Below are 26,233 nucleotides of genomic sequence, written 5' to 3'. Positions count from 1 at the left end.
CTTATCTTCTGCTTTAATATACTGTGGAAGACCTGTAGGGAGATGTATTTTTCTATTAGTGATATTTGGAGGAAAAAAGACTCAAATACTGGATGATATATTGTTGTTCCATATTTCTATTTTAAAGTGCTTTTTATTTAAAGGTTTGAATATAAATAAACTGAGATACAGAAGCAAGGATAGTGACGGAGCTTCTCTTCAGAGGCAAGCAGTGCAATTCGGTAAACATTCACGGAACTTCAGGCCCTGTGTGCAGAATACAGAATGAACAAGATGTGGTCCTTGCCCTCAAAAAAAAAAAAAGCTCATGACCGAATTTTAAAAAATGTAAAATTGTATCAACTCTCATTTTGGAAAACTCATCAAATCCTGGGCACCATGCTTAAGTACTTTATAAAATATTCATCTCATTTAATCTTACAATAACTTTTAAGTAAGCCCAGATGTCCAGATGCTTTCCCAGGCTCTCTTGCAGCTAGGGTACTAATATGTGTTTGTAGCCAGGATCCATCCTGCTCTAGATCTGTGTGTGTGTGTGTGTGTGTGTGTGTGTTTTTCCTACTCCAGACTCTGAATTGAGATTTTAGGAATCAAAGAGCCTGAATGGTGGTGGTGCCAGACGTTTCCATATCCAGGAGTGGCAGTGCCTGTAGAGGTATCCAGAACCAGATAGCCATGGTGTTGGTGTTAAGTGGCAGCATCGTTATGGGACAGCACTTTTCTGCTCAAGTCAGTGAGATTTCGTTTTGGTTGGTTACAACCAGGAACTCCAACTGACACTGGTTTCTTCCATGGAATTTGAGGCTTGTGAATAATCAGCAAAACTGAGTGCATCATGTTGTATGTAATTATCATTTTAACCACTAGATGTCACCAGCTATACTATATAACTTTTGATAGGCATTGGACACTATGTAAATCAATATTTAAAATACTTTATGAAAAAAATAAAATAATTTATGAGAAACAGAAAATCTGAACAGCTGAATTACCAAAATAATGTGTAAAACTTTATTGAAAGACATTTAAGAAGTACTAAGTAAATGGATATATACATACATATAGACATGTATATAGACATAAACACACACCACACACACCACACACACACACACACACACACACACACATAATATCAGTTTTTAAGAACTATGGAGGTAGATATTTTCTTCATCCTTGAATTGAATAAATACATGTATTTCTCTGCAACACAAACATGGATAAGATTACTTCACTTAGTAACATGAAATATGTTATACTGGAGTATAAATTAAGATTTGAAGAGAACAGTATTTTCAAGGGAATATAATTTTGTGAATACAATAAGAGTCATGGCTCTTAAAAGTATTCCTTATCTTTGTTTTTTTATTATGTTCTGCCTCAGGATAAGAAAAATGGATTTATCTGCATATGTGTTCAATAATAGGGGAGAAAAGAGCTTTTATTTAAAGTTAAGATTCAGTTCATGTTCGAGAAGGTTATATATGTATACAAAAACAAAAATCTAACCTATCAGAGCACTTCCTGCTTTGGATTTTATTCAAAACGTTGCTTTCCACTGATAATTGTTTCCCCTTTGGTCAGCCCCCACATTACTGCTTCAGAAATCCTCACCTGTTCATTACAAAGTTATCAAGTGATTCTTTCCTCCTTATCCTGGAACATTATTATTCCCCTTATTCTGGTGAATGGAAGGTACACATTCCGTGGCAGATGGCAGGCAGAACACCTAATAAAGTGTGAGGATTATATAACCAATACAGGCAAAATAAATAAGGAAAATTCAGTGCCTCTTTCTTCTGTTTGCTGATGTCTCAGCTCTCTGCTTCCCACCCAGGCAGGACAGGATGCTGACGTAAGCGCTGTCACTCACCTAATTAAACGTGGCTGGCTGAGAGAAGTTCCCTTCCTTCTCTTGGCACGTCCTAGAAACTTTTCTGGTCCCCTACCCGCACTATGCAGTCGTTGGCTGTCGGTTTCTCCCACCCTCTTTCCCTCACCTCCCCACACCTGCCCTTCCAAACGTACCCTTGGCTTCAGAACTCTTCTGGACCCCTTTTGCTCCTCCCACCCCTGCCACCCAACTCCCCATGGCCTAGAGCTTTCCCCGTCTCTTGACTGGTTGTTACAGCAGAGCAGTCTGTGCAGTTACCTACACTTAACCACAAATCACAGAAGAAACACCTCCCTTTTCTTTCTCCCCTCCCCCCCCTTACAGTCTACCCAGGAAGGTTTGCTTCTTTACGCAAGTCTTTAATTGATGGAATTTTAGGCAGAGTTGGCAAGACATTTGGGGTGGGGATAAGTGAGGAGTTTAACGTGGACTTCTCCCCTAGATTTTATCTCCCAGTTTTTTCTTTGTAGGAGTAGGATTTGTTCTGGGAACCTATGTGAGGAACTAATTCCCTTCCTTCAACAGGGAAACTTCTGTGAAGGCATTTTTGAAGGCCCCTGAATGGATTATTCCCAGCAAAACCACAGCTCCCTGAAAATCCGAAGGTCAAGGGAGGTAGCTTTCTCCTTAGACCCTTCCCCTGGTAGAAAGAGGAGCCACAGTGTGGAACTTGGCTTAGCCCACTAGAGGGGAAGGTGACAAAAAAAAAAAAAAAAAAAAAAAGTCTTAATCCGCAGGCCTCAGCCCTCACCCCATCCTGACGTGAAGGATGGTGAAGAAGGGGGAGTCCCCTGAAGGGAGACAGGCCTGCCACATGCACATACAAGAGTCTGCAGAGAACAGAAATGTCTCTATCTTCTGCTTACTCCTATTTCTCCTCTCACTCCTTTCCCATAGAAGTATAGCTGCTTGTGATACACTTAAGGGGGAAAAAAGCAACATCCAGATGTCAGAAGCTGGAGGCGCTTAAAGTTAGGGCCGTGTTATTCTCCTATTAGACAAACAATTTCACAGAATACCAACGTCAACCAAGTTTAATCTCAGACTATGATAACATGAGACAAAGCAAGGCCACTTTTTCATTTTGTGCAAACACAAATATAAACAAGGTCAGTGTGCCACTTGTAAAATACCAAATATCCCTCTCTCTTGCTGAATGAGTGACTGCTATTCTTTACCCAATTATAAATATGCACCTCCTTTCTGACAACATCCAATATGGAGCATACTTCCATGTTCTTAGGCCCTCTGTCAGATGACCCGACTAAAACCAGTTAAAAAAAATTCTATCACAGGCTCTTCCTGATACCGTCTTACCGTCCCAGTTCCTCGTGCTGAACATTTCCCCCTGCTGTAAAGTGTAATAAACCCAACCCATTTAACTGGAGGTGTGTTCCTGGTGATCTTAGGGGCATTGACACTGTGTGAAAGCAGTACTTAGTGCTGAGGAAATATTTATTGAGCACCTTCTGTATACAAGGCCCACCCCAAGTACTAACAAATAATAGTGAACAAAGTTAACAAAAACCCCTGCCCTCACAAGGCTTAAATCTTTGCAGGGAAGGAGACAATAAACAAGATGAGTATATAAAATATATAGTACATTGGAAGGTGGTGATGGCAAAGAAAAAAATAATGCAGGGATCACTTTAGATGGGAAGGCCTCACTGATCTGAAAGAGAAAAGGAGTAAGCCTGAAGGATGTCTGGGAAAGCATCCTGGGATGGGATGGGAAGAACACAGGTGCAAAGGCCCTGAGGCAGGAGGATGCCTGCCATGTTTGAAGAACTTCAAAGAAACAGAAGAGACAGAGAGGTAAAAGAGAGGGTCTTGTAGGGCCTTGCTGGGACTCTGGCTTTCACTCTGAGATGGGAAAGTAATTAAAAAGTTTTGAGAGAAGAATGACCTGGTCTGAATTAGGTTTCCTGGATTCCTCTGGCTGCTGTGTTTAGGCAAGCCCAAAAAGGAGAGGGCACAAGAGAGAAGCAGCAGGAAGCCTGTCAGGAGGCTCTTGCAATAATCCAGGACAGAGATGAGAGTTCTGCAACCCACATATTCAGAACTTCACAATATTTTTAACACACAAGAGAAAAATAGTAATATTATAGATCTATAAATTAATCCTGCTAGTTTTGTTTTAATTTTGATTGCAACTCTAAATTCTAAATAGAGGGAAGACTCTGGGAAGGCTTTAAAAAACATACACACCCATCTGTTTCTTTTTTTTAAGATTATTTATTTATTTATTTGACAGACAGCAATCACAAGTAGGCAGAGAGGCAGGCAGAGAGAGAGGAAGGGAAGCAGGCTCCCTGCTGAGCAGAGAGTCTGATGTGGGGCTCGATCCCAGGACCCTGAGACCAGGGCCCATGCCGAAGGCAGAGGCTTTAACCCACTGAGCCACCCAGGCACCCCATACACCTATCTCCTAATGTATTGGTAGAAGGAATTAATTTTCTAAATCTATAATTCTTCTGTTTCATTTTTTCATGATACTGAGATTTTGCTATCAAAACGTTTAAGATGCCAAGTGTCTACCCCAAAATCCATAAGATTTGAAAAGATATCCTGAAGTTCATGAACCCTAAATGGGGATCCCAAAGAGGTCCATTTTGGGGGACATTTTAAAAGGCTATGTTTTATCTCCAAACCTATAAGGAAAGTGTTGACCAAAGTGATACTTTGTTACTAACAATAAAAATATATGCATAAATATTTATCAGAATGGAAGCTACAGCAGAGGCACTGAGTTCGAAGCCATACTCTCAGCTCTGCAGAACTAATCGCTAAACTACTTTCTCATAAAAGCTCTTTAAAGCAAACACCAATAATGGGCTTCCGTTTTTTCCTTTGAAGGATGTTACTGCCTTAGTCTGATTGTCAATCAGTGTCTTATCTTGATGGTTTGTAAGTTCTTCTCTCACGAATATTGTGAAAGCTGTGTGTTCCAGCAGAAGAAAAAATATACTTTAATGGATAGAAGTTTCTCAATTAAGTTTTTCCCATACATTTTTATTAAATACTTAGTGCCCATTGGTTTTTAACATTATCCACTAGATGATAATATCCCTTTAAGTCCCAAAATTCATCATTAGGTATTGAGTTTTGTTATAACTCTTTTTCATGCCATTGTCAAAGAAAACTGATGTCTCTCCTTCTGAACAAATTTTAAAACTACTGGATTATCTTGATTGTATAAAACTGCTTCCCTTCCCATCTTACTAAAAAATGAGCTTCAGTTTTGTTAAGTATATAAAAATGACTATATCTGTGTTGCTCCTGCTAATGGAAAATTCACTTTTCAGTGGGAAAGGCCAGGTTTTTTATGAAACAAGAACAATTTCCGTTTTAAGGAATGTGATCCGAAAGAGAATATCATTGTCCTTATGCAAGAGTATATACTTAGTCTTTGTCAAAAAGTATGACTTTCCTTTAGGACTTGCAATTTCTTGCAGCCAAGATCAACAGCTTTCTTGGAAAAGCACCCAAAGTCTTAGGGACCACATTTTGAATAAAATGTTCCCTCTGTCAACCTGTTTTTAACTAAGCTCCTTAAAATAACATTAGGTTGATTTGAATCTTCAGGTTTCTAATTAAGGTTGTTGAACTGAAAGCAATCGAGTGGTTTGTGAAATGTTACTTAGGTCCTTTCAATGGCCACAGTAAAGATAATAACTGAAAACACCCCCTTCCTCCAGGAGATGAGCCAAGCTGTTGGCTGGAAGAGCTGGGATCCGAGGCAGGGTGAATAGACGGAAACCAGGATGGGGAGCGAGGCCGAACCGCAGGCCTGAGGGCCGCAACCATATTTAACCAGGAGACTTGGATCTGGATTCTCTGGATACTAGGTAGGTCCGTCAGGGTGCGAGATGGGAGCGGAAGGGCAGGCACGTGAAAGGCCGAAAGCTGTAGCCAGATCACAATGTTTTAATAGAATGTAATGGCTTAACTTCATTTTCTGCCCGAGTCCTGACGGGAATACCTTGGGAGAAACTGGGGTTGGCCTAGTTTTCCAGCTGGCGCCCATCTCTGTACAGCAGACATATTCTAGCAACGCAAACTTCTGAGCGAGGTGACATGCACAGGCACAGACTCCAGATTGTTTGTAATGAGGAGAGAGTAAAGGGCGCATTCCCGGCAGAAAAGGAAAACTGGACACTTCTATCCGAATTACAAACGCATACAGCTTTTCACCTGGAAATTCTGCTTCTGTGCTATTCACCGCAGCATTGCCTGTAAGTATTAAGTTTGGAGACAAATGGCCATTACCAAAGAAGTGGTTCGGCTGTGGACTTCACACAGTGGGGTCTATCCAATGACAGCAGGGGTAAGGCTGTCTCCGCACACTGATGTGGCCATTCACCAGACACCGCAATTATTCTTTAAGGTATATATATATGTTTTATCACACATATTCGTACGCATATTTAACATTTTTTAAAAAGCAAGATGTGTATAGGAAGCTGCCATTATTTTTTGAGGAGATAGATTTATATTTGTGTTTATATTTATGTGCGCATTATATGTATGTAACTTGGTGAGGAATATAAATAAATAAATATAAGTATAAACAAACTAAGGAATATGTCTGGAGTCCGGAGGGACACTCAAGAATTGATGAGGTTGCTTTTTCCTCCAGGAAGGAGAGCTGGTGGCTGAGGGAAAGAAGTGGGTGAAATTTCTTTGAGTGGCAACTTCTGTTGGGGATTTTGTCCTATGTTGACATAGCAGTTATTCAAAATGATTATTTGAATTAGAAAACGAATGGAGGGGCGCCTGGGTGGCTCAGTGGATTAAGCCTCTGCCTTCAGCTCAGGTCATGGTCCCAGGGTCCTGGGATCGAGCCCCATATCGGGCTCTCTGCTCAACAGGGAGCCTGCTTCTCCCCGCCCCCCAGCTTGCCTCTCTGCCTACTGGTGATCTCTCTCTCTGTCAAATAAGTAAATAAAATCTTTAGAAAACGAATCGAGTTCTCTCAAAACAAAAAAAGAAGATCCAATTTGATCTGACCATTAGGAATCAGTCATGGCTTCCTGAAAAGGTGACGTCTGAGATGTTATTACAAACATCACTTTTTAAATTAAGCTAGTTGAGAAAATGCTATGCTTTTCCAAAATCTGGCAAGAAAAGCCCTCTTCAAGAAATAAGACGCCCCTCCTTTTTATTTATTTATTTATTATTATTTTTTGTAGCTGACATGAACACCAGCAGCCAGAGCTTTAAGTTACCACTCTATTCTGACATGTGGGTATTAAGAGCTAATTATAGGTTGGTTAATTATCTGTGGTAAAGAAGAACTAATAGTGGTTAATGGTTTTGTAGATGTTCAGTAGAAATACAGAATATAGGCTTGAAGAAATTGATTAGTATTATTACGTACCATAAAATGTGGTGCACGATATGAGTGTGTTATTTATTACAAGTGGAAAGATATGCTGTAGAGCAATAGGACTTCTCTGGTTGCAAACAATGCAAAACTCTAATTAGAACAATAAAAGTTCTTGGAGGGATCAAATACGAAAAAGATGCTTTGGTTCTTCTTATTTCCTTGACTATATATTAGTTTTGGTGATTTATCCAACCTAATTTTAAATAACTCATAGCTGCATTTTACCTTTTCAACTTGATCATTTTTCCTTGAATTTTCTTTTTTTTTTTAAAGATTTTATTTCTTTATTTGACAGACAGAGATCACAAGTAGGCAGAGAGGCAGGCAGAGAGAGAGAGAGAGAGGGGAGGAAGCAGGCTCCCTGCTGAGCAGAGAGCCCGATGTGGGACTCGATCCCGGGACCCCGAGATCATGACCTGAGCCGAAGGCAGCGGCTTAACCCACTGAGCCACCCAGGCGCCCCTCCTTGAATTTTCTTAAGCACTTCAGTTCCATTCTATTTTAGCCAATTATCTTGCTGACAAAGCTGGAATTCTGACGTTTGTTTTTTAATTCTTCAAATGTTCCTGGCATTACTTTTACTTTCTATTCTTCCTCTCACTTTCCTCTAATAAATCCTTTCTCAACTTTTACTGCTCTTTTAAAAATTCTGTCCAACTATCCTTCTGTGTTATTATACAAGACAAAATAAGGAAATTTCAACATAAGAGAAGGCCGTATAAAGCCAAGGTTAAAATCTTCGACTCCATGGCTAGTTACTATTTAACACACTAGAAGAAGTTCCGTGCTCTCACCCATTCGGTTTTTATTTTTATTGTTTCAAGTGGCCTTTCCTGTGTGTCACGATGCTGTCTCTTTGGGGGTGATGATGATAAACAATGATAGCATTTTATAAATCCAAACAGTGTAGACGTCTATTCTCTGCCTATGAGCTGAAGTCTTGGTTGTTGAAAATTAAAATTTAGTTGTGATCTTTAAAATGTATGAATATGGGATGGAAACTTGCCCACCAGCTCTCCCCCCCCCCCACCTCTCTGCAGCTCTGTAGTCCTCCTGCTGACACTTTTCACACAGGACAGATTTTCTACCCAAGATGTCCATCTTTCTGAATTGGACTGCTCTCTGAACATCTCACCGCTATGGTCTGATCTCCTGGTGCTCAACTGAATCACACCCGAGTTTACAATGCCCTTTGGCTTTGCAACTAATGTTTCCTACCTGAAATCTTGCTTTCAACCATTGCTAAACTTGATGATAAACTGCCAAATTCATCAAAATTAAGTTATCTGAAAAGATTATGGCACATGAAGAAAGTAAGAGCTGGTGAAATTGTTTGCGTGTATTTTTCTTCAGTCTTTAGGTGTGGCTCTTGTATAATGAGCTACGGGACTATCTCATACCTCCTTCTAAGGCACTAGGTTTCACTCCGGGTACACGTGCTGAATGAATGATGAGCTCTTGATTGCAACTAACTGTGCCAGTTAGGCTGATTTCCATCAGGTTTGAATAACAAATAGTATATATTATTGTGCAACCAAGTGGATTATGCTTTCTTTTTTTTTAAGGTTTTATTTATTTATTTGATAGAGCACAAGCAGGGGGAGTGGCAGGCAGAGGGAGAGGGAGAAGCAGGCCCCCCAGTGAGCAGGGAGCTATTGCAGGGCTCTATCTCAGGACCCTGAGGTCATGACCTGAGCCAAAGGCGGAGGCTTACCCGGCTGAGCCACCCAGGCACCCTTATGCTTTGTTTCTTAATAAAATAATAATAAACTGTTGAAACACCACATATATAACTAATTAGTAATTTGCATGCGTTTGAAACAGATCATTAAAAAAAGCGTTCTCTACTTTGGTTGCCCATTCACAAGAAATGAGAACTGTATTACATTTGGATATTAGTAAAGAAAGTTGAGTTTCTGCATTAATGATCATCAGCAATAAATATGGCATAAATACTTCTTTATACGAAGACTTTTTAATTTCTTAAAAATAAGTGTATTTATTCACAGCCATTAATTGCATGCAGTCTAATTATACAAACCATGTAAATTGAAAATATTAGGAAATAGTCTTTAGTTTCCAAATATAACCCTGAGAGGGTCCCCTATCACAATGAGGAAATTCAGAAATGTTCCAATGGCAGGTTCTGAGTTGAACTAAAGATGCAGCAGGGTTGTCCTGGAATGCCTGTGACAGAGACAGAGCAGTCCCTGCCTAGAATGATAGCCAGTTCTTGAGCCATCCAATAGAATATGTCTAAGAAATAGTGCTCCTTAAAGCATAGTATATTTTCAAATATACTTGATAAGAGGGAACATGGAATTTATTCATTTGGATCTGTTATGAACACTGGCCCTGTGCTCAGGTGAAAGGCTTCATTCTGTCAAAAAGACAACTGGAGACTGTCCCTGTTAGAAATTCACAGCATCTACACTTCTGTTTTACATAGAAAAAGTCAAGGAATGTGCTAAACTAAGGAGACTAACATTTCAACAAACAAGTAATTATAGATGATGATGTACGTATAAATAGAACTTCACTGAACTTGATAAAGCTTTTTCGGACAAAGAATCAGGCTCACAAAGAAGTCTATTGCTAAGAAAATATGGTATGCATTTTAATTCTCAAAATTCATGAAGAATATGAACCCTGAGTCTCTACACATGAATTTTTTATAGCTTAGTTTCTGATTTTTCTTAACTTTCTCTCTTTCACACCATTTCAACTCTTTGCTTGTGACTCCACTTATATGTTAAGAATCTGTGAATACCTCAGCAATGTATCTTCCTTCCAGCATCGAACTGGGTCCTAATTTATAGACCAGGCTGACATAAATCATATGACTAAACTTTCTTAGCTGCTACTACATCAGTATCTATCAGTAAGATAAGTATCCCAATTAGCTATGGTTCTAGATTAAAGTTAGTTATTCAGGAGCTGGCAAAGAAAGGGGTTTAGAGACCCCAAGTTTTATTGCCTACACTACTTTACTCTACTCATAATTTTTCAGATCTTTCACCTTAACTTTGATATATGTAACCACTGAAGTAGATTTTTTTCTCCATCATTTGGACATTTTCTGACTCCAGATTAAATGGTTTTAGATTTATCTTTCTTATATTATTGTGGTACTTGCTCTTTCTTTTCTGGAAAATCTAAATCTATCTACCTATGTATATATCTTCTTCCCAATTACTGAGAGATTTTCTTATTTGAAGTGACTGTTGATTGTCATCTCTAAGTATTCAGTCCCATTATTAGCGTTTGGAAAGAAAATTCAAAATCTATTTATATGACAAAAAAAAATCCATTTTCTGAACCCTTTTAAATGTCCTATATTTCCCAAAAACTGAATTTCCTTTTCTGAATAACAGTCTTCTAATACTGCCCGTCACTGTAGATACGATAACAATGGAACATATCTTTAAAACTATCCTTCACTAAAAATTAAGCAAAAATAAGATACTTATCCAATAAAGAAATGCAGTTACATTCTAAAGATAACTATTTAGGTGTATAAAGTTAGCTTGAGGAATTCCTCACAGCTATGTTACAAAAAATATCAAAGTTGTGGTGCTCTCTCTCCTGTGGCTTGTTTACAGTTAGTTTTCTAATCTACTCTGGGAAATAACATTCTGATGTTATTATAAGGTACGTATAAGGTTTTGATAACCAACGTACTGCAAAAAGCTACTTTTCAAAGAAACTGTGCTTGTAGAGGAGAAATGGAACAAACCTCGAAGGAGAATCAGTTTCAAATATCAATTTACAAAAAATAAAAAGCTAAATGAAACTTAACTTATCACTATCAGTGACAAATATATTTTGTAGAGTGTTAGGTTCATAAAAGCAAGCGCACATTTTGAAAGGTAAACTATTTGCAAAGTAAATAAAGCTAGTCCAGAAAAGAAATTGGGGTATTCCAAGAAATAAAACAAATTACTTTTTCTTTTAACTCCCCTAAGAAAACATATTTCTAAAAAACAGTCCTTACATTTTTTTCCAACAGAACAAAAAATATATTTTACCTTTGCTTTTGTTTGCTCCTGGCCCTTTAGTCACCTGATGCCAAACAGAGGTTGAGCGGCAAAGGATGCCCTGTGGTGGTTCAGAGAAACATGTCATTACAGGGGTGACTCAGTCCTCCAAGTTAAACTGGAGGCTTGCATTAAATCTCTTTATAACCAAACTCAGACTCTTTTAAAAGCATATTGGTAGAAGTGACCATTGCTTTCTGAAAATACCCAACTTAAATTCACTGACTTAAGAAAGACAACTTTGATTGAGACTTTAGTTGGAAAATAGAGAGGTAAAGAAAACTATATTTAAAAGATTTCCAGATTAAAGAAAAAAAAAGGGAGGTCAAATGTTATGTGTACAACAATATATATTATTTGAAAAATAGATTCTAATGGCTGTCTTTGATGGTAATGGAATAATTAACTCTTAGCAAGGCATTAGCTATCATCCTGAGGAAATACAACATTCATTTACTGGAATCAATGGTTCAAGACGATGCACTAAGCACATGTATTTACTGCATTGTTTTTGGCATATGCCCTTTGAAAAAATATGATACAAACCTGAAAATAAGACGTGGTGACATAACTTAAGAACTGAAACCAGGGGCACCTGGGTGGCTCAGGTCATGATCTCAGGGTCCTGGGATGGAGCCCCGTATCGGGCTTTCTGCTCAGCGGGGAGCCTGTTTCTTTTCCTCTCTCTCTGCCTACCTCTCTGCCTACTTCTGATCTCTGTCTGTCAAATAAATAAATAAAAATCTATATATAAAATAAAACTGAAACCAGATGAAATTGAATCAGAAATTTAAATTTAAAAAAAAATAGTAGAAAGTTATTGCAGAGGTATGAGCTATTCCTTCCTTTGGAGAGAGAAACCCTAAGTGTAGAGACAAGGTACCTGAAAGATCAAGTGTGTTGAGGGTTAATTATCAGAGCAATCAATTAAATATTTCTTCCAGTATAGCTAAACCAGTCAGACCACTTAACTCCCCAGAGTATATAAAATGAGAAGTAGCAAAGACGTTTTACCCCAGGACATTTTTTTTAAGTTCATTTATTTACTTATTTATTTTAGTGATCTCTACACCCAATGTGAGGCTTGAACTCACAACCCTGAGATCAAGAGTCACATGTTCTTCTGACTAAGCCAAGTGCCCCATGACCCCAGTACATTTAAATACAAAGATCTTCCTAGGTAGAGTTCAGAGTTTGGCTACTAGAACTATAAAAGATGAACTGGTCTCCCTAGTAGTCATGGGAAGATAAAAAAGTAAAGCCTTCTCAGCCCATGAAGAATTACACTCTTCTTCTATGGTAAGTTTCTCCTTACTTTGATCATTGTGAGGGTTCCTACTAGACTTGCCTGCTTTCTGTTCACATGTTCCACATGGAATCTGACTTGCCAACTTGCCAACTTGCCCCAACCCTTTTCACTCTCTACATACAGTCCATCCTACTGTTCCACATAAGAATCCTGTTGAGTAAATATGCCCAAAGAAATGTGGGGAGGAGAAATCCCTAGGACAGTTTTTCCAGTCACATAGGTCCTTCATGAATGTAAAGAGATGGCCGAGGATCACCAAACATTTGATACACATGGACAGTATGAAAGAGCAGAAATCAATAACGTGAACAGCTGATCTTAGAGAAAGTGGGACAGAATAAACTGTCTAGCAGCTGCAATTTAAAAAATCTAATTGATATTCTCAAAGAGATTCAGGAAGCTATCAAATCCACAAACCAAAACAAGCCTATTATAAAAAAGGAGCAATTTCTTACACACAGTAAAAGAGTTCTTTGGAATTAAAAATATGATGAAGACTAAACGAGTATTCTAGAAGAAAAGGTGGGCAAAACTGTTACAAATAAAACACAAAGACTTAGAATCATGGAAAGGAAAGCAACATCGTACAGATCTGGAACTAAGACCCATTTAATAGTAATTTCGTAAGTGGATAGAGAAAATGGAAGAAAGGAAACCATTGAGAAATAATGAAAGAATATTGTCCTGAGCTAAAGACAAGAGTCTAAATTAAAAGGAAATGCTACAAGGCTTTGTAAAGACTATCTCTAATTTAAAATAAAGATGACAGGAATTTAGTAAGGACCAGAAAGTATGATTATGACATTCTGTTTCTGAGATGAAGACATACATTCCATCTGATTATGGTGTGAAACAGTTAAGAGACTGGAAAAAAACAAGAATCTGATCAAAAAGTTTGTGTCCAAATAAAAGGTATTATAATTTTTGAACAATGGGTGATAAGAAACAACAGTGCTTTGAAGAGACAATGCCATTGTTCAGGCAACTCAGGAGAGAAACAGGTGCTTTTGGGGTTTCTAACAAGGAGTACCTATCATCTTGGAAAGTCTGTTTCATTTTTAAAGTGATCTCGAGTGGGGCTCGATCCCAGCAGCAAGATTTTTTTTATAAGAGAAATAGAAGGGTGCATTTTTTCGTCTTTGGATTGGACATAATTGATGACTTCCCATTTTTAAGAGATAGTATACTAAGTATTACAGTCTGGAAACCCAAAATTATGCAAGTCAAAATAAATTTACAACAAAATTAAATGTTTTTCATAATCTATTTTTAATGAGATTTTTTTAAAAAACAAAGTTTTGAAGAATCAGTTTTTGAAATGTGGTAGTTCCTTGGGTTTTAGTTTTAGTTTGCTATTAAATTTAAGTGACATAAAATTTAACATTTTTTATTTAGAAAAAAATGATTATCTGTGAATTATAGAATTGGGGATATTTCCTATTTTCTTCTATGTATCTTCTCTATGTATTCTCCTTTTTCTTTCATCTACCTTAATTCTTATTATTCTTGATTATTTTGGATGTGCTGTAAGTTTAAACAGTAGAGAGCAGTGATGTGTATCCTATACTTGATGTATTCATTGATAAGTGGATAAAATTGCCTATACCTTTCATTCTCTCCATATCTTACTTTCTTCATCTTCAAAATGGTGGTAATACTTATTAATATGTGCCTTTTCCTGCTTTAGTGGAGTTCATTACATGTCAAAACCTTGATAGAATAAAGTTGAAAACATCCCTGTAAGGATAAGAGCCATTCCTTTTCACTTATTATGGCTTAGTGCCAACTTTGATAGTTGTAAAAACAGTTCTTGTTTGGGCAAAAGCATTCAATGACGGTAATTTCAGCCTTGGTGCAACAGAATATCAACAAAATAGGGCAATTTGGCGAAGAGCCCTCCATCTGAATTATTCTATTCCACTGCCTCCTTAACTTTCACTCCTCTTGAAAATGAATGAATGAATGGACAAATGAAAAAATGAAGTCCGAATCTGAGTGTGATCTACGTATCCACACTCTATATGTGAACCAAGATAAAGTCCGTATGAAAGTGCAATATTTGGAAAGTGTCAGACAGTATCCTCCCTAAGCTGAGGGAAATAGTATTTAGGATACTATTAATCTGTTTTGAGATTAATTTCTGTTTATGAAAGACATTGACCTGAATTATAACTAGGTCAGCCCAAGTGACCAAATGAATTTTTCAAATGACTTAACATGCGTCGAGAATTGAAAGAAAATGAGTTGCTTAGATACAGTATACTTTAATAAGCCAGCAAATATCAAAGAATTTTTTATATAAATTCCATTTTAAAGGGGTCTAATAGGACTCACCATCTGATGAGTATGATTGCCAAATCAATTTCTAAGAGCCCTAGAGATGCTCCTGATAGAAACTGAACCCGACAGAATTCAGAATCGATTCCTCTTGCCTTATGACTTGGTATCCTGGGATCACTTGAATTATTTAGGAATTCCCAATTCCTGGAACACAAATAGCTAGAACATAATGTTCGCCTTTTTTGGCTCCGTGTTATTGTGTGCTCCATATTCCATATGACTTAACTACAAATTTCCCGATTTGTTATAAATGATTGGAGTCTCAAGAACATTGTAGCAATATCAATCCAATCCTAGTAGATGCTATTGTTTCTATCCAATTTGAGTGTGTATTTATTTTTTAAATGTAGATATTATATCTTATTTGACTGGCTTTCCTCCAGAAATTTCTATTTAATTATTAAAAAAAAATAAATACCTTTGCTGAGACTAAGAGTCTGTTACAAAGTTAATGAATGACCTGGTTCTCCACGCCCCCTCCTCTCCCTCCTGCATGAGCCATACTGGCCGCCTTGATGTCCTGAAACACTTCACGTCTGCTCCCACTTAAAGGTTTTTGCCTTGGCTCTTCCTTATTCCCCATTCCAAGAATGTGGGTGTAACTGGGCTGTGCTTCCGCCTTCAGGTCATTGCATTAGTGGGCTTATTTGTCTACCTTTATGCAATCTCCTGTTCTCTGCCACACCCCCTGGTCCCTTCACCCTCCTTTATTATTTTCCACAGCCCTTATCTTCATTTGCTATATATGTATTTATTTATCATTTACTTATTATTGTTCAGTTTCTCACAAGAATCTAAGCTCCACAAGGGCAGGGACTTCTGGGTGTTCACTTCCTCATCCCCAGCGCCTAGCGCGAAGGAGGCGTCCCATAAAATAATCACTCTGGCAAGGACTAGAGCCAATGATCACTTTGGAAAAATGTTTTACTTTAAAGCCAATAACTATTTCAGAAGTAGCTTAAATGAAAGGGGTGGGGGGAACCCAGCATTTTCTACTCTTCAGTATTTCAAAGAAAATTTGACCTTGAAAGAGGAGGTGAGAGAATCCCACAGAATTGTAGATAAGGTCACGCTGAGAAAAACTGATAAATTAAAGTTAGTCATGAGAGCCTTACTATTCCCTCTCAAGAGATCTGAAGAGTGTTGCTGGCAAGATTCTCCGTGCCAGCCAGGATAGCAGTGACACATGAATCCATTCTTCATGGCCTTTATTGTCTTCAGTTTCCTGGTTGGAGAAATGATGAATCTGAAACTCTTACTTAGGATGTATTTCTTAGTGCTGCTTCCAGGCATGTGCAGATAGGAGGAGGATTCAGGGACTTTTCGGATACATCTTCCATTATTGTGACACAGACTTTGACTGCAGAATTTAGCCGCTGATGTCACGTTAACAGCGTAATGGCCCAATGACCCTTGGATAGACTTTTGCACAGATAAGCAGGTCTCCTGTAGGAAAAGTAGAGATCTGTTTAGTTCCCTTTTCAAAATGTGATTCTGTTATTATACAGGTGGTATTAATACCTGAAGATTTGCATTTGGTAAAGCTGAGGAGGAAGATCTATGTTTTTAATTAGGAATTCACATAAAGAGATATTTGTAGTAGCATCTTAAAAAGATCAGCATTAATATGGTATGGTTATTTTATAAATTTAACTTTCATTGTGAAACATCCTCAACATCCTCAACATCCATATTAAATATACACTAATATTACAGGTCAGATAAATTTCTGCCTTGACCCATATAGGAGGAACCATGGGAAAATCCTAGGAGATTCATTAATAACATACACTGAATTCTCCGTTAGCACTTCAGTGATTTTGATCAATATTAACACCGGTCCATAATTAAACTCCAATTAAATTAAAGAGGTGGGGTATTTTCTCAGTGAGAAGAGGCATCAATGCTGTGAACCCATCTAGTAAGGACGGGGAGGGTTCAAATGGAAAGTTACAAGACAGAATAAACTCCTAATGACAGGCAGTTTAACAAGGTGTCACTTCGGATGGTAACAAGGGCTGAAAATCTCATGTGTCATGTTTTGGTCCAGGGACATCCGTCTAAGCTAGCCTCATGCTATATTTAGGAATAGATGCTATTTTTCGTCCTTATCTGAGAGGAGGTTCTAGAACCAATGGAATAAAATAAAAACAAGCAAACCATTGAACAAGAAAGAGAGAGATTGGGGGAAGACTATAATCAAAGAGAGCATAGAACCCAGGTAAGTACAATCAAGTTCAACTTGGGCATCTCCCATTCTGCCCTCTTTCTTGACATACGTTCTTCACTTAGCTTCCAGGACATCACCCCCTCCTGGGTTTTTTCTGCCTCGCTGGATGTTCCTTCATGGTGTCCTTTGCTAGGTTCTGCTCATCTTTCCTACCTCTGAACACTGGAGAACTTCACGCTTAATTCTTAGACCTCTTCTCTTCTCCAGCTGTAGTCTCTAGATACACTCACCCCATCTCCTTGCTCTAAATAGAACTCCCAAATGTGTACTTCCCAGACTTTGCCTGGGTGACATCTCCACCTGCAAGTCTCACAAGCATTTCCAACCTAACACACTCCAGTGCGAGCTCCTTATCCTCTTGCCAGCCTACAGCTCTGGCAGCGGTCCCCACCTGAGCATTTGACAGTTTCCTCTTACCAAGACCTCAGGAGCAAAGTCTTGGGGATATGCTTGAGTTGCAGGCTGTGTGGGAGTGTCTCTAACCAAATCTCAGTGACCCCTCATGCAAAAGAAAGAGCCAGTTCCTATGTGGCGGTTGTGTGGGAAGAACTTCAAAAAACAAAAATAATTATAAATGTCCCAAATAAATAAAAATTACATTGCCTACTTAGTCTCCTCCCAACCCAGTTTCCCCCACGGTTCCTTAAAGCAAATGAACAAAGAAGTTGCACCACGATCCTCTTCCCCATACCTAAGACTTAAGCAAGGGAACAAAGGGCAGGAAATGTTTACTGGAATAATAGCCAACGCGTACATTTCACATCCCGCATCCCAGGCACTGTTTTAAGCGCTTTATGCATGTTATGATGCAGTTCGCATAAGAGCCCAGTGAGAAGATACTATTATTTTCCCCATTTTACAGATAGAGGAATTGTAGAGTCAATAAGCTGCTCAAGGTCACATGGTTAGTGGGTGACAAAAAGCACGCAGTGGACCCCAGACAACCCAACTTCTGGCCTCCTGCTCTTAACAGCTCTTCCGTGCCACACTGAATGAGAAAGAGATGGCCCTTTTTATGTGTTAGGAGACTGGATGTTTTAATACCTGGAAATGAGACTATCTGTTCATACCTGCAAGTGAAGAAAAGCTGCAGTTCAGAATTTTCACTTAGGCAGTGTGACCAGCGACCAATAGAACATGTTCAAATTCAGTTGTGAAAAATAACCGTTAAATTTTGTGGGGGCACTACTGCTATCAAGAGCAGATTGTTAATAATACCTTATATACATATATTTTTTTCCTCCCACGAGCATTTCTATCTTTGTTGATCAGGCAATAAAGAGCCATTTTTAGAAAACCGATCCCCCTTAATGTGGATAAAATAATACTTGTTTTTAAAATTTACTATTCTTTTTCTTTGTCACATATACATTATATCATTGCATCTACTGAAATCCCTGCAGAATAGGTTTTTTCGGTACCTTTTTCTTTTTCTTTTCTTTTCTTTTTTTTTTTTTTTTTAGATGGAGAAACTGAGACTCAGAGAGGTTAATTAACTAGCCTAAGATTACACTTCCAGAATATGAAAATTGAATTCTCCCTTAGGGCTGTCTGATTGGAAAACCTGTGCTCTTTCCAGGCTACACTAGCCACAGTGGCGGGTACAGAGTAGGTGCTCAAACAATGTTAGTCCCTGTACTGTTTGAGCTTCATTAAAGTCATGGGAACAGATAACCATTTGTCCCTGATATGGAAAAGTAAAACAGAAAGCAGTATCGGGAATATATTCAAGATGCTGACAGAGAAATCACTGCTTACCTTCGAATCAGAGTATTCGTATCCTCCCCACAATATTATCCCTGCCGCCCCCAACGCGGCACTCTCGCCAATTGTATGTACTAAATCTTCCTAGAAAAGAGAAGTATCACAAGTAGTTTCTGCCAAACTCAATTTAGTCATTGACATTTCAGTGATAAGACTCAACCCATCAATTGTGGTAAAAACAGACACACACTGATAATGTTATCTGTGTTTCTCAAACAAAATACTGTAGAGCAGAATTAGGAAAGGTAATTCTGCCTTGGATGCTCAGCTTTTGTCTGATAAATATTTATGATGTTCCAGGCATATTCTAGACACTGAGAGTATAAAAATGAAATAGATTCCAGTTCCTGTCCTCAAGGGAGCTCTTTTTAGTGTGATGGCTGAGACAAACATATAAACAAGTAATTATAATTTGCTGGAACTCTTAACTTTGATGTTATACTACCTGTAACCACTGAACAATAATCATCATCATCATAATAAAAAGAACAAAGCTTGCTGTGATTAAAAAAAACAAATTAATAAATAAAAAGCTTTAAAAAAAGTGATTATAGTATAACAAATTTAGTTCCATATTGTCCCACTAGACATATAGATCAGAGGTACTGCTTAATTCTACATGGAAGAGTCTGGGAAATCTTCCTTCAGAAAGCTTCAGGAGGTGAGATTTTACATGTGTCTTTGGAAATGAGTGCGAATTCATAAGCCCGATTAAAGAGGGCGGAATTCCGAGTACAGTAGGAAGAATAAGGGCAGAGGTTCCTACGTAGAAGAAAACCAGTCCCCCAGAGAACTGCCAGGAGCTCTTGTGGTAAAACACAGTGGACTGGGGAAGAAGTGACGGCATCTGAATCTTTGTATATAGGGAGGATCCAAATGCAGAGAATCTTTTATGCTATTTTAAATTATTCAGACTAAAGTACAAAAGAAGTTTTTAGTACTGGAAAACCCCCAATTTGCAACTTGGATAGATGTTTTTGGCTATCACATAAAACATGTATTGGAGGAGGAGGTCAGGCTGGGTAGGGAGGGACACCAGTTGGGAGGTGATGCATGCTGCTGAATGAGAAATGATGAGGGTCTCAATGAAGGCAATGTCAGTCCTTGTAAGACAGAGGAAGAGTGACTTGGAAACGAAGATGGATATCTCTTGGATAATGGAAAGAGGGGGGAGGGTACAAGTGACACAAGCTGGGCGACTAAGTAGATTATAATTTACCAAGACAAGAAACTGTGAAGGTTATGTTCACGATTATAGAGCAAGAACAAAGATGCAGGGCATAAGGGGATGGAACCGAGATGGAACAGAGAAATGAAGCAATTTTCATTCTTTCCTTCCTTCCAAGGTGTGGAGAACCAAATATCCAGTGCAAAGACACAGTGTTCAATACTAGGATGAGAAAATGGCTGTGCCACGGCACAGTGTCCCTGCATTATGGGAAGCCTCCAATAACACTAGTGCTTCCGTTCCACAATTTGCATAGGTAACATAACAAGAAAGGAAATTTTCCTTCTATTTTACTAGCCAGTATCATAATCCTTAAATGTAAATCAAGTCTTTCACTTAAATTGGGAAACTTCTGAAAGAAAATATCAAACAGAGTTGGTATTTTATTTTTTTTTTTTTAAAGATTTTATTTATTTATCAGAGAGAGAGAAGGGGAGAGAGCGAGCACAGGCAGACAGAATGGCAGGCAGAGGCAGAGGGAGAAGCAGGCTCCCCGCTGAGCAAGGAGCCTGATGTGGGACTCGATCCCAGGACGCTGGGATCATGACCTGAGCCGAAGGCAGCTGCTTAACCAACTGAGCCACCCAGGCGTCCCAAGAGTTGGTATTTTAAATTATTTCCTTGTAAAGTTATGGTATTTAGACAATAGGTAAAAAAGATCCATATCATTCATTGATGGTGAAGGCCAATAGGATGTATTAAAATGCTTCACTATAATAATACTCAGATTAATTCTGTAGTTTTTGGTAAGTAGAGTATGTGGTCTATTGATTTCTGAAGTAGAGCTCAGAGGTGTTATGTAGCCCATAATTTATGTCAGAAGTCTAATAACACAAAAAATAGGAAAGTTATGATTAAGACTTTCATTAAAATGTGACTCATCTCATTCTCTCATTTTCTTTCAAGACAAAGTATCTAGCTATATGGACTATTATTAGTTTCTACCATTATAATTATTATTATTAATAATATAATTATTAATAATATAATATACAATAATTATAGTGGTAGAAAATAATGATATTATTAATATTATTGATTAATATTAATTGATTAATATTGTTAATACTGATAATTATTAATATTACTGTTGTTATTATTATTACAACACATTATAGGCACTCAGTAAATAATTGTGGACTGAATAAATGTAACCTAGTCTTTTTCCCAAAAGGATCTGAGAAAGTGACATGATTTGAGAGATCTGTTGAGGAATGATTTATGAGAAGACTTTGGTAGGTATAACTGATGTATTCAAATACCTGGAAACCTGACTTCTGAAAGAAGGATTTGATTTATTCTAGGTTGCACAAGAAGGTTGAATTAAAATTAATGGTATGAAGTTATCCAGGGGCAGAGTAGACTCAACATACTCAAGAACTTTCTGGGAATTAACACTGTCCGCAAGTGTCAGTGTTTCTTCTGGACTAGGGAGAGTGCCACGGAAAAGTGCTGAAGCAGAGCCAGATAAGTAAGAATCCATGTTTGGGTGAGAAGTGGATTAGACACCTCTGAGATCCTCCAGCTTTTTGTCAAGATGTTATGATTCTTTTCCTCCTAAACTTATTGAATGAGCATCCCATTAATGAGTAATCCTTAATGATACAATGTCAAGTCTACTCAACAGCATTTTTGTCAGTAGATGTTTATTCTGAAAAGTTTGAGGAAGAATTGACACTGCTTTTAAATGTCCTCATCTCAAACATAAGCAGTCTAATAAAGTGACCGGTGTAGTCTTTCCAGTGGCCCTGTGTCTGTGTTGGGTAGTGGAGTAACAGGTGGGCTCACAGGTATGGATGGGGATTTAAGGGTTTTCTTAGCTAGCTATCCATCCAACCATTGAAGCCCTCTAATGATGTCCTATCTAAATGACAGTCTAGCTAAATCTTGAATACTTGCACATGTCGGCAAACTCATTATCTTCCAAACAAGCTCCTTCCCACCTCTTTGTGGCTCCTACTTTGTGTTAAGTCAAAGGACAGTATCCATCTACATAAACTGTTTTTAAAGTATTGACACTAGCCACTAGATCACATTGTAGACTCTTCAATATAAAATCCATGGAATTTATGGTATTTTTCAATGAACTTAGTAAAAACACAATGATGCAGTATAACAAAAACTGTAACTGCTTAATAATTTACCCAAGCTTTGTTCTGTATGTTTTAGATTTGAAAAATTGCTATTACTCTTCCCTATTAAAAAGCGGATTCTGGGGCGCCTGGGTGGCTCAGTTGGTTAAGCCGCTGCCTTCGGCTCAGGTCATGATCCCAGCGTCCTGGGATCGAGTCCCACATCGGGCTCCTTGCTCGGCAGGGAGCCTGCTTCTCCCTCTGCCTCTGCCTGCCATTCTGTCTGCCTGTGCTCGCTCTCTCCCTCTCTCTCTCTCTGATGAATAAATAAAATCTTTAAAAAAAAAAAAAAAAAAAAAAAAAAAAAAAAGCGGATTCTGAAATTTCTCCAGGGTTAAAATTAATCTGTTGCATCATTTAACTCAAGCTTCATCTGTTGTATCATTTAACTCAAGGGGTTTCAGGAAGCCCCTAAAAATGCTAAGCTGATAAGAATCATCATCTTAAAACCAAGTAAACATCTAATTGTCAGTGATACTGTTTCAGAATTGACTTAACATTTGAGAAAATATGTACCTTTAATAATAAAATAGTATTCTATTATTAAGGGAAAATAATTATACTAAAACATTTTTTTCACAGATTTTGTATAGTCATTGTACTAAATTTCCATTTTTAGATGAGTGTACTTTTTCCTTACCTGTGACAATTCTTCAATACTATGCAAATAAAATGGTCTGGAAAAAATAAAAACTGGCAAAATGTAGTCATGTCTAGCCATTTCAGCAATCCTCATGGCTTCCCTAACTCGATAATGAACAAATTTCAAAGCATTTAAACTTGACTTCAATATTTTATCCAGATATATTGAAGTATAAAGTGCTGTGCTTTTTTCCCATAGCCACTGGAGTTGGTCATTGCGGAAAATTTCATCATTGGGGCATTTACCTGTGTACGTCTGTGGGTTTATTTTATAATCATAATTGTAGCAGTCTGGGTAGAGATAAAAGCCCCATAAACACTTTGGTCTCATTTCTAAAGCCAGTGTGAGAGTAGTGTGCATAAAACTCCTTCCGGCACTTTCAAATTCCTGTTGGGCAACTGTATTCACTTTCATTTCTGACCAGTCAGGGTGGTGGTTTCTGGTGAAGGCTAAGGAGTAGTTTTTATATATTAGTCTATGACCCCAATTTCTATCCCATTCGGGTTTCCAGCTTTCCCAGTCAATGACAACAAGACCTTCTGATCTCCACCAAGAGACAACACGTGCAATGTCATCAGCTGTCTTCTTGAGGTGTTTAGAAAGATTCATATTCTGTGGTATCCCTCCATTAAAGGGTTTTCCATCTTGAGAGAAATAAGGATAATACCCTAATTCATTTGGATAAAATATGGCAATTGTTGATCCCCTCTGAGTCTCTAAGGGATTTGATATAATATTAAATAACTGAAGATTCAAATCCACATTGAAGAAATGTTGACACTGCATTGTTGGGGCAGCCCAGAAGATGTTGAAAGGTCGATTCTTGATCACTGGAGGCAGTGCTGGTTTGAGGACTGAATGAGTGAACTTGATCAAGGGCAGTAGCACTCCTAACCATGCCATCCATGGGTTACACATGGCTTATGGTTTCCACCGTCACAGCAGTCTCCTTAAAAATAAGAAGAGGGGCAAAAAATTAGACACGATGGAGTCAAATGTCCTTTTCGTTTCATACTGCACCGAGAATAGCAAATGAAGTAAACTCAGTGCTGTTCAAGCAGTTCTTTAAATAGTAGACCAGTTGGGGGGGGTTAGATTTATGGGGTTTATTGATATCTCGGCTAATTTATAATCTCATTTGAACAAAGAAAGAAAAATGAGGCTTTCAAAAAAAAAAAAAAAAACAAAAACCCCACTGGGAATGTGAAAACAAAATCCTATGAATAAGAACTAAAGTTTTCGGGGCACCTGGGTGGCTCAGTGGGTTGGGCCGCTGCCTTCGGCTCAGGTCATGATCTCTCGTCCCGGGATCGAGTCCCGCATCGGGCTCTCTGCTCAGCAGGGAGCCTGCTTCCTCCTCTCTCTCTCTCTGCCTGCCTCTCTGCCTACTTGTGATCTCTCTCTGTCAAATAAATAAATAAAATCTTTAAAAAAAAAAAAAAAAGAACTAAAGTTTTCACACAAATTCTCATCTATGCCAAGTCTACCTGCAAGATGTTCTGGTTTTAATTTCCAATTATTCTGACTGCATTGATCTAAACCGTGCTGTACAGACAAAACTTTAGTTTTAAGGGAAACTAGGAAAAAAAGAACACAAATGGATTGCCATATCTCCTTCTTGATGATTGGAAAAGTGACCGAGAACATGGCCTGTTGAAAATTAACAAACAATGGCATGTTAACAACTTTTAACCGGAAAAAAAAAAAAAAAAAGTAATACCAGCAGTAAGCAATACTTTGCTCGCTATTTCAGATGCGCTGTCCTCAAAGGTTTGCTTGTCCTCTTGTTTATCTGTTTTGTTTATTTGTAAAGGACAGCAATCACCCTTGGAATTAGCACAGGTTAAAATAGGAAACAGACATGGCGTTTACCTGCTGTTTATTATGGATTTGGTCCTGTCTTCTCTCACGTACATAAATAAGCCTAAAAACCTGCAGGTTTTTTAACTAAATGGTTTTCTCATCAAGAAATTAGACTGTATTTTTACCACTTAAATTCCAAATGAAACTTGGCTCTTTAAATCCTTTCTAAATCGTCAGTTGACCAAAAACTGCCAAAGAATCTTCCAGAATACCAGGACTGCCTGCAAATGATACGTTCCAGTTAGTGACTCTCACTCAGGAAGCAGTCGAGTTGAAGTTATATATCAAAAGTATTTTGTCATGTACATATTTTTTTATATAAAGAAATCAGAGATTTTTCTCTCATGTAACTAAGCTCAGGATCTTTTTGTGTAGTTCTTGCTACACATTAAATGCAAGAAATGATACCAACCAAAATCATTTGTTAATTCTGGCAAAATAACACCCTAAGTTTATAAAGACCTCAGCATTCTCTTGGTTCCCAGTATGCATTTTACAATTACGTTGTATTACAGAAAGAAAATTATGTGTCACTAAACACTATGGATTTTTAAATAGAATTAATTCTTTCCCCATAATGCTTACTGAGATTTTATTCCATGTTCTAGCCATTGGTATTACTCAGAATATAAAACTAGATCTAAGTTTTCTGGTGTATAACCTGTATCCATACCTGTTTACACATATATACATTTTGGGTTTTGCTCGACAAATCTGTAGGAGTGCTGACGACACGGACTCGTCTTTGGCTCTCCCTCTTGTTCATGCCCACTGAGCGACCTCCATGGAGGCTGGTGTTCCAGGCCCCATGGAAGTTAATGTAAGCCCTGGCTAGAATGTGGGAGACTTGTTTTGATCTCCCCTAAAGTGCTGCACAGAAGGCCCCACTTTAGATAACTCGTAGAGAGCCTGTGATGCCCAGGTGGTGCCACTTTAGAAAACTGCTCTTTGACGTCACCTGCATGCCCCTGGCTGTGGGTTAAGGTTTGGGCTTGGCAGAGACTAGCTGTATAGCTGCCTGGATCAGTTCTATGATCTGGGGGATTTTCTTGATTACAGATTTTAAGTTACGGAGGACGTAACGGACAAGTTTGCCAGGTCGGAGAGTGATGTGATTTTCTCTGAATGAGAAGGTACAGAGCAGAATATACAAGTGATAAAAGCAACCTGGGAGTTTGGGTTTTATGCATTAAAGGCATAATGGAAGGAGGTCTGTGGGCTTTTTTTTTTTTTTTAAGATTTTTTAATTTATTTATTTGACAGATCACAAGTAGGCAGAGAGGCAGGCAAAGAGAGAGAGAGGAGGAAGCAGGCTCTCCGCGGAGCAGAGCCCGATGTGGGGCTCGATCCCAGGACCCTGGGATCATGACCTGAGCCGAAGGCATAGGCTTTAACCCACTGAGC

General features: G+C 38.3%; 1 protein-coding gene across 2 annotated transcripts; it reads right to left on the bottom strand.

Annotated features, from left to right (window-relative positions):
• Positions 1-108: 108 nt before the first annotated feature.
• LOC101684178 (hyaluronidase-4) lies at positions 109-25,055 on the bottom strand. 2 transcript variants are annotated; one of them, XM_004741859.3, is made up of 6 exons: positions 24,839-25,055; positions 22,964-23,915; positions 18,958-19,047; positions 16,085-16,415; positions 11,312-11,381; positions 109-246 (listed from the first exon to the last, which is right to left on the bottom strand). In XM_004741859.3, exons 2-5 carry the CDS (start codon positions 23,882-23,884, stop codon positions 11,338-11,340), a joined length of 1,386 nt encoding a protein of 461 aa, XP_004741916.1. In that variant the 5' UTR covers positions 23,885-23,915; positions 24,839-25,055; the 3' UTR covers positions 109-246; positions 11,312-11,337. The 2 variants fall into 2 exon arrangements, with proteins under 2 accessions (XP_004741916.1, XP_004741914.1); XM_004741857.3 differs by lacking the exons at positions 109-246; positions 11,312-11,381 and having other exon boundaries at positions 15,876-16,415; positions 24,839-25,054.
• Between the last annotated feature and the right edge of the window lie 1,178 nt (positions 25,056-26,233).

This window comes from Mustela putorius, unplaced genomic scaffold (genome assembly GCF_011764305.1).
Source record: "Mustela putorius furo isolate JIRA1106 unplaced genomic scaffold, ASM1176430v1.1 tig00003845_pilon_pilon_pilon, whole genome shotgun sequence".
NCBI classification, from domain to species: Eukaryota; Metazoa; Chordata; class Mammalia; order Carnivora; family Mustelidae; genus Mustela; species Mustela putorius.
This window is presented reverse-complemented; position numbering and strand designations above follow the sequence as displayed.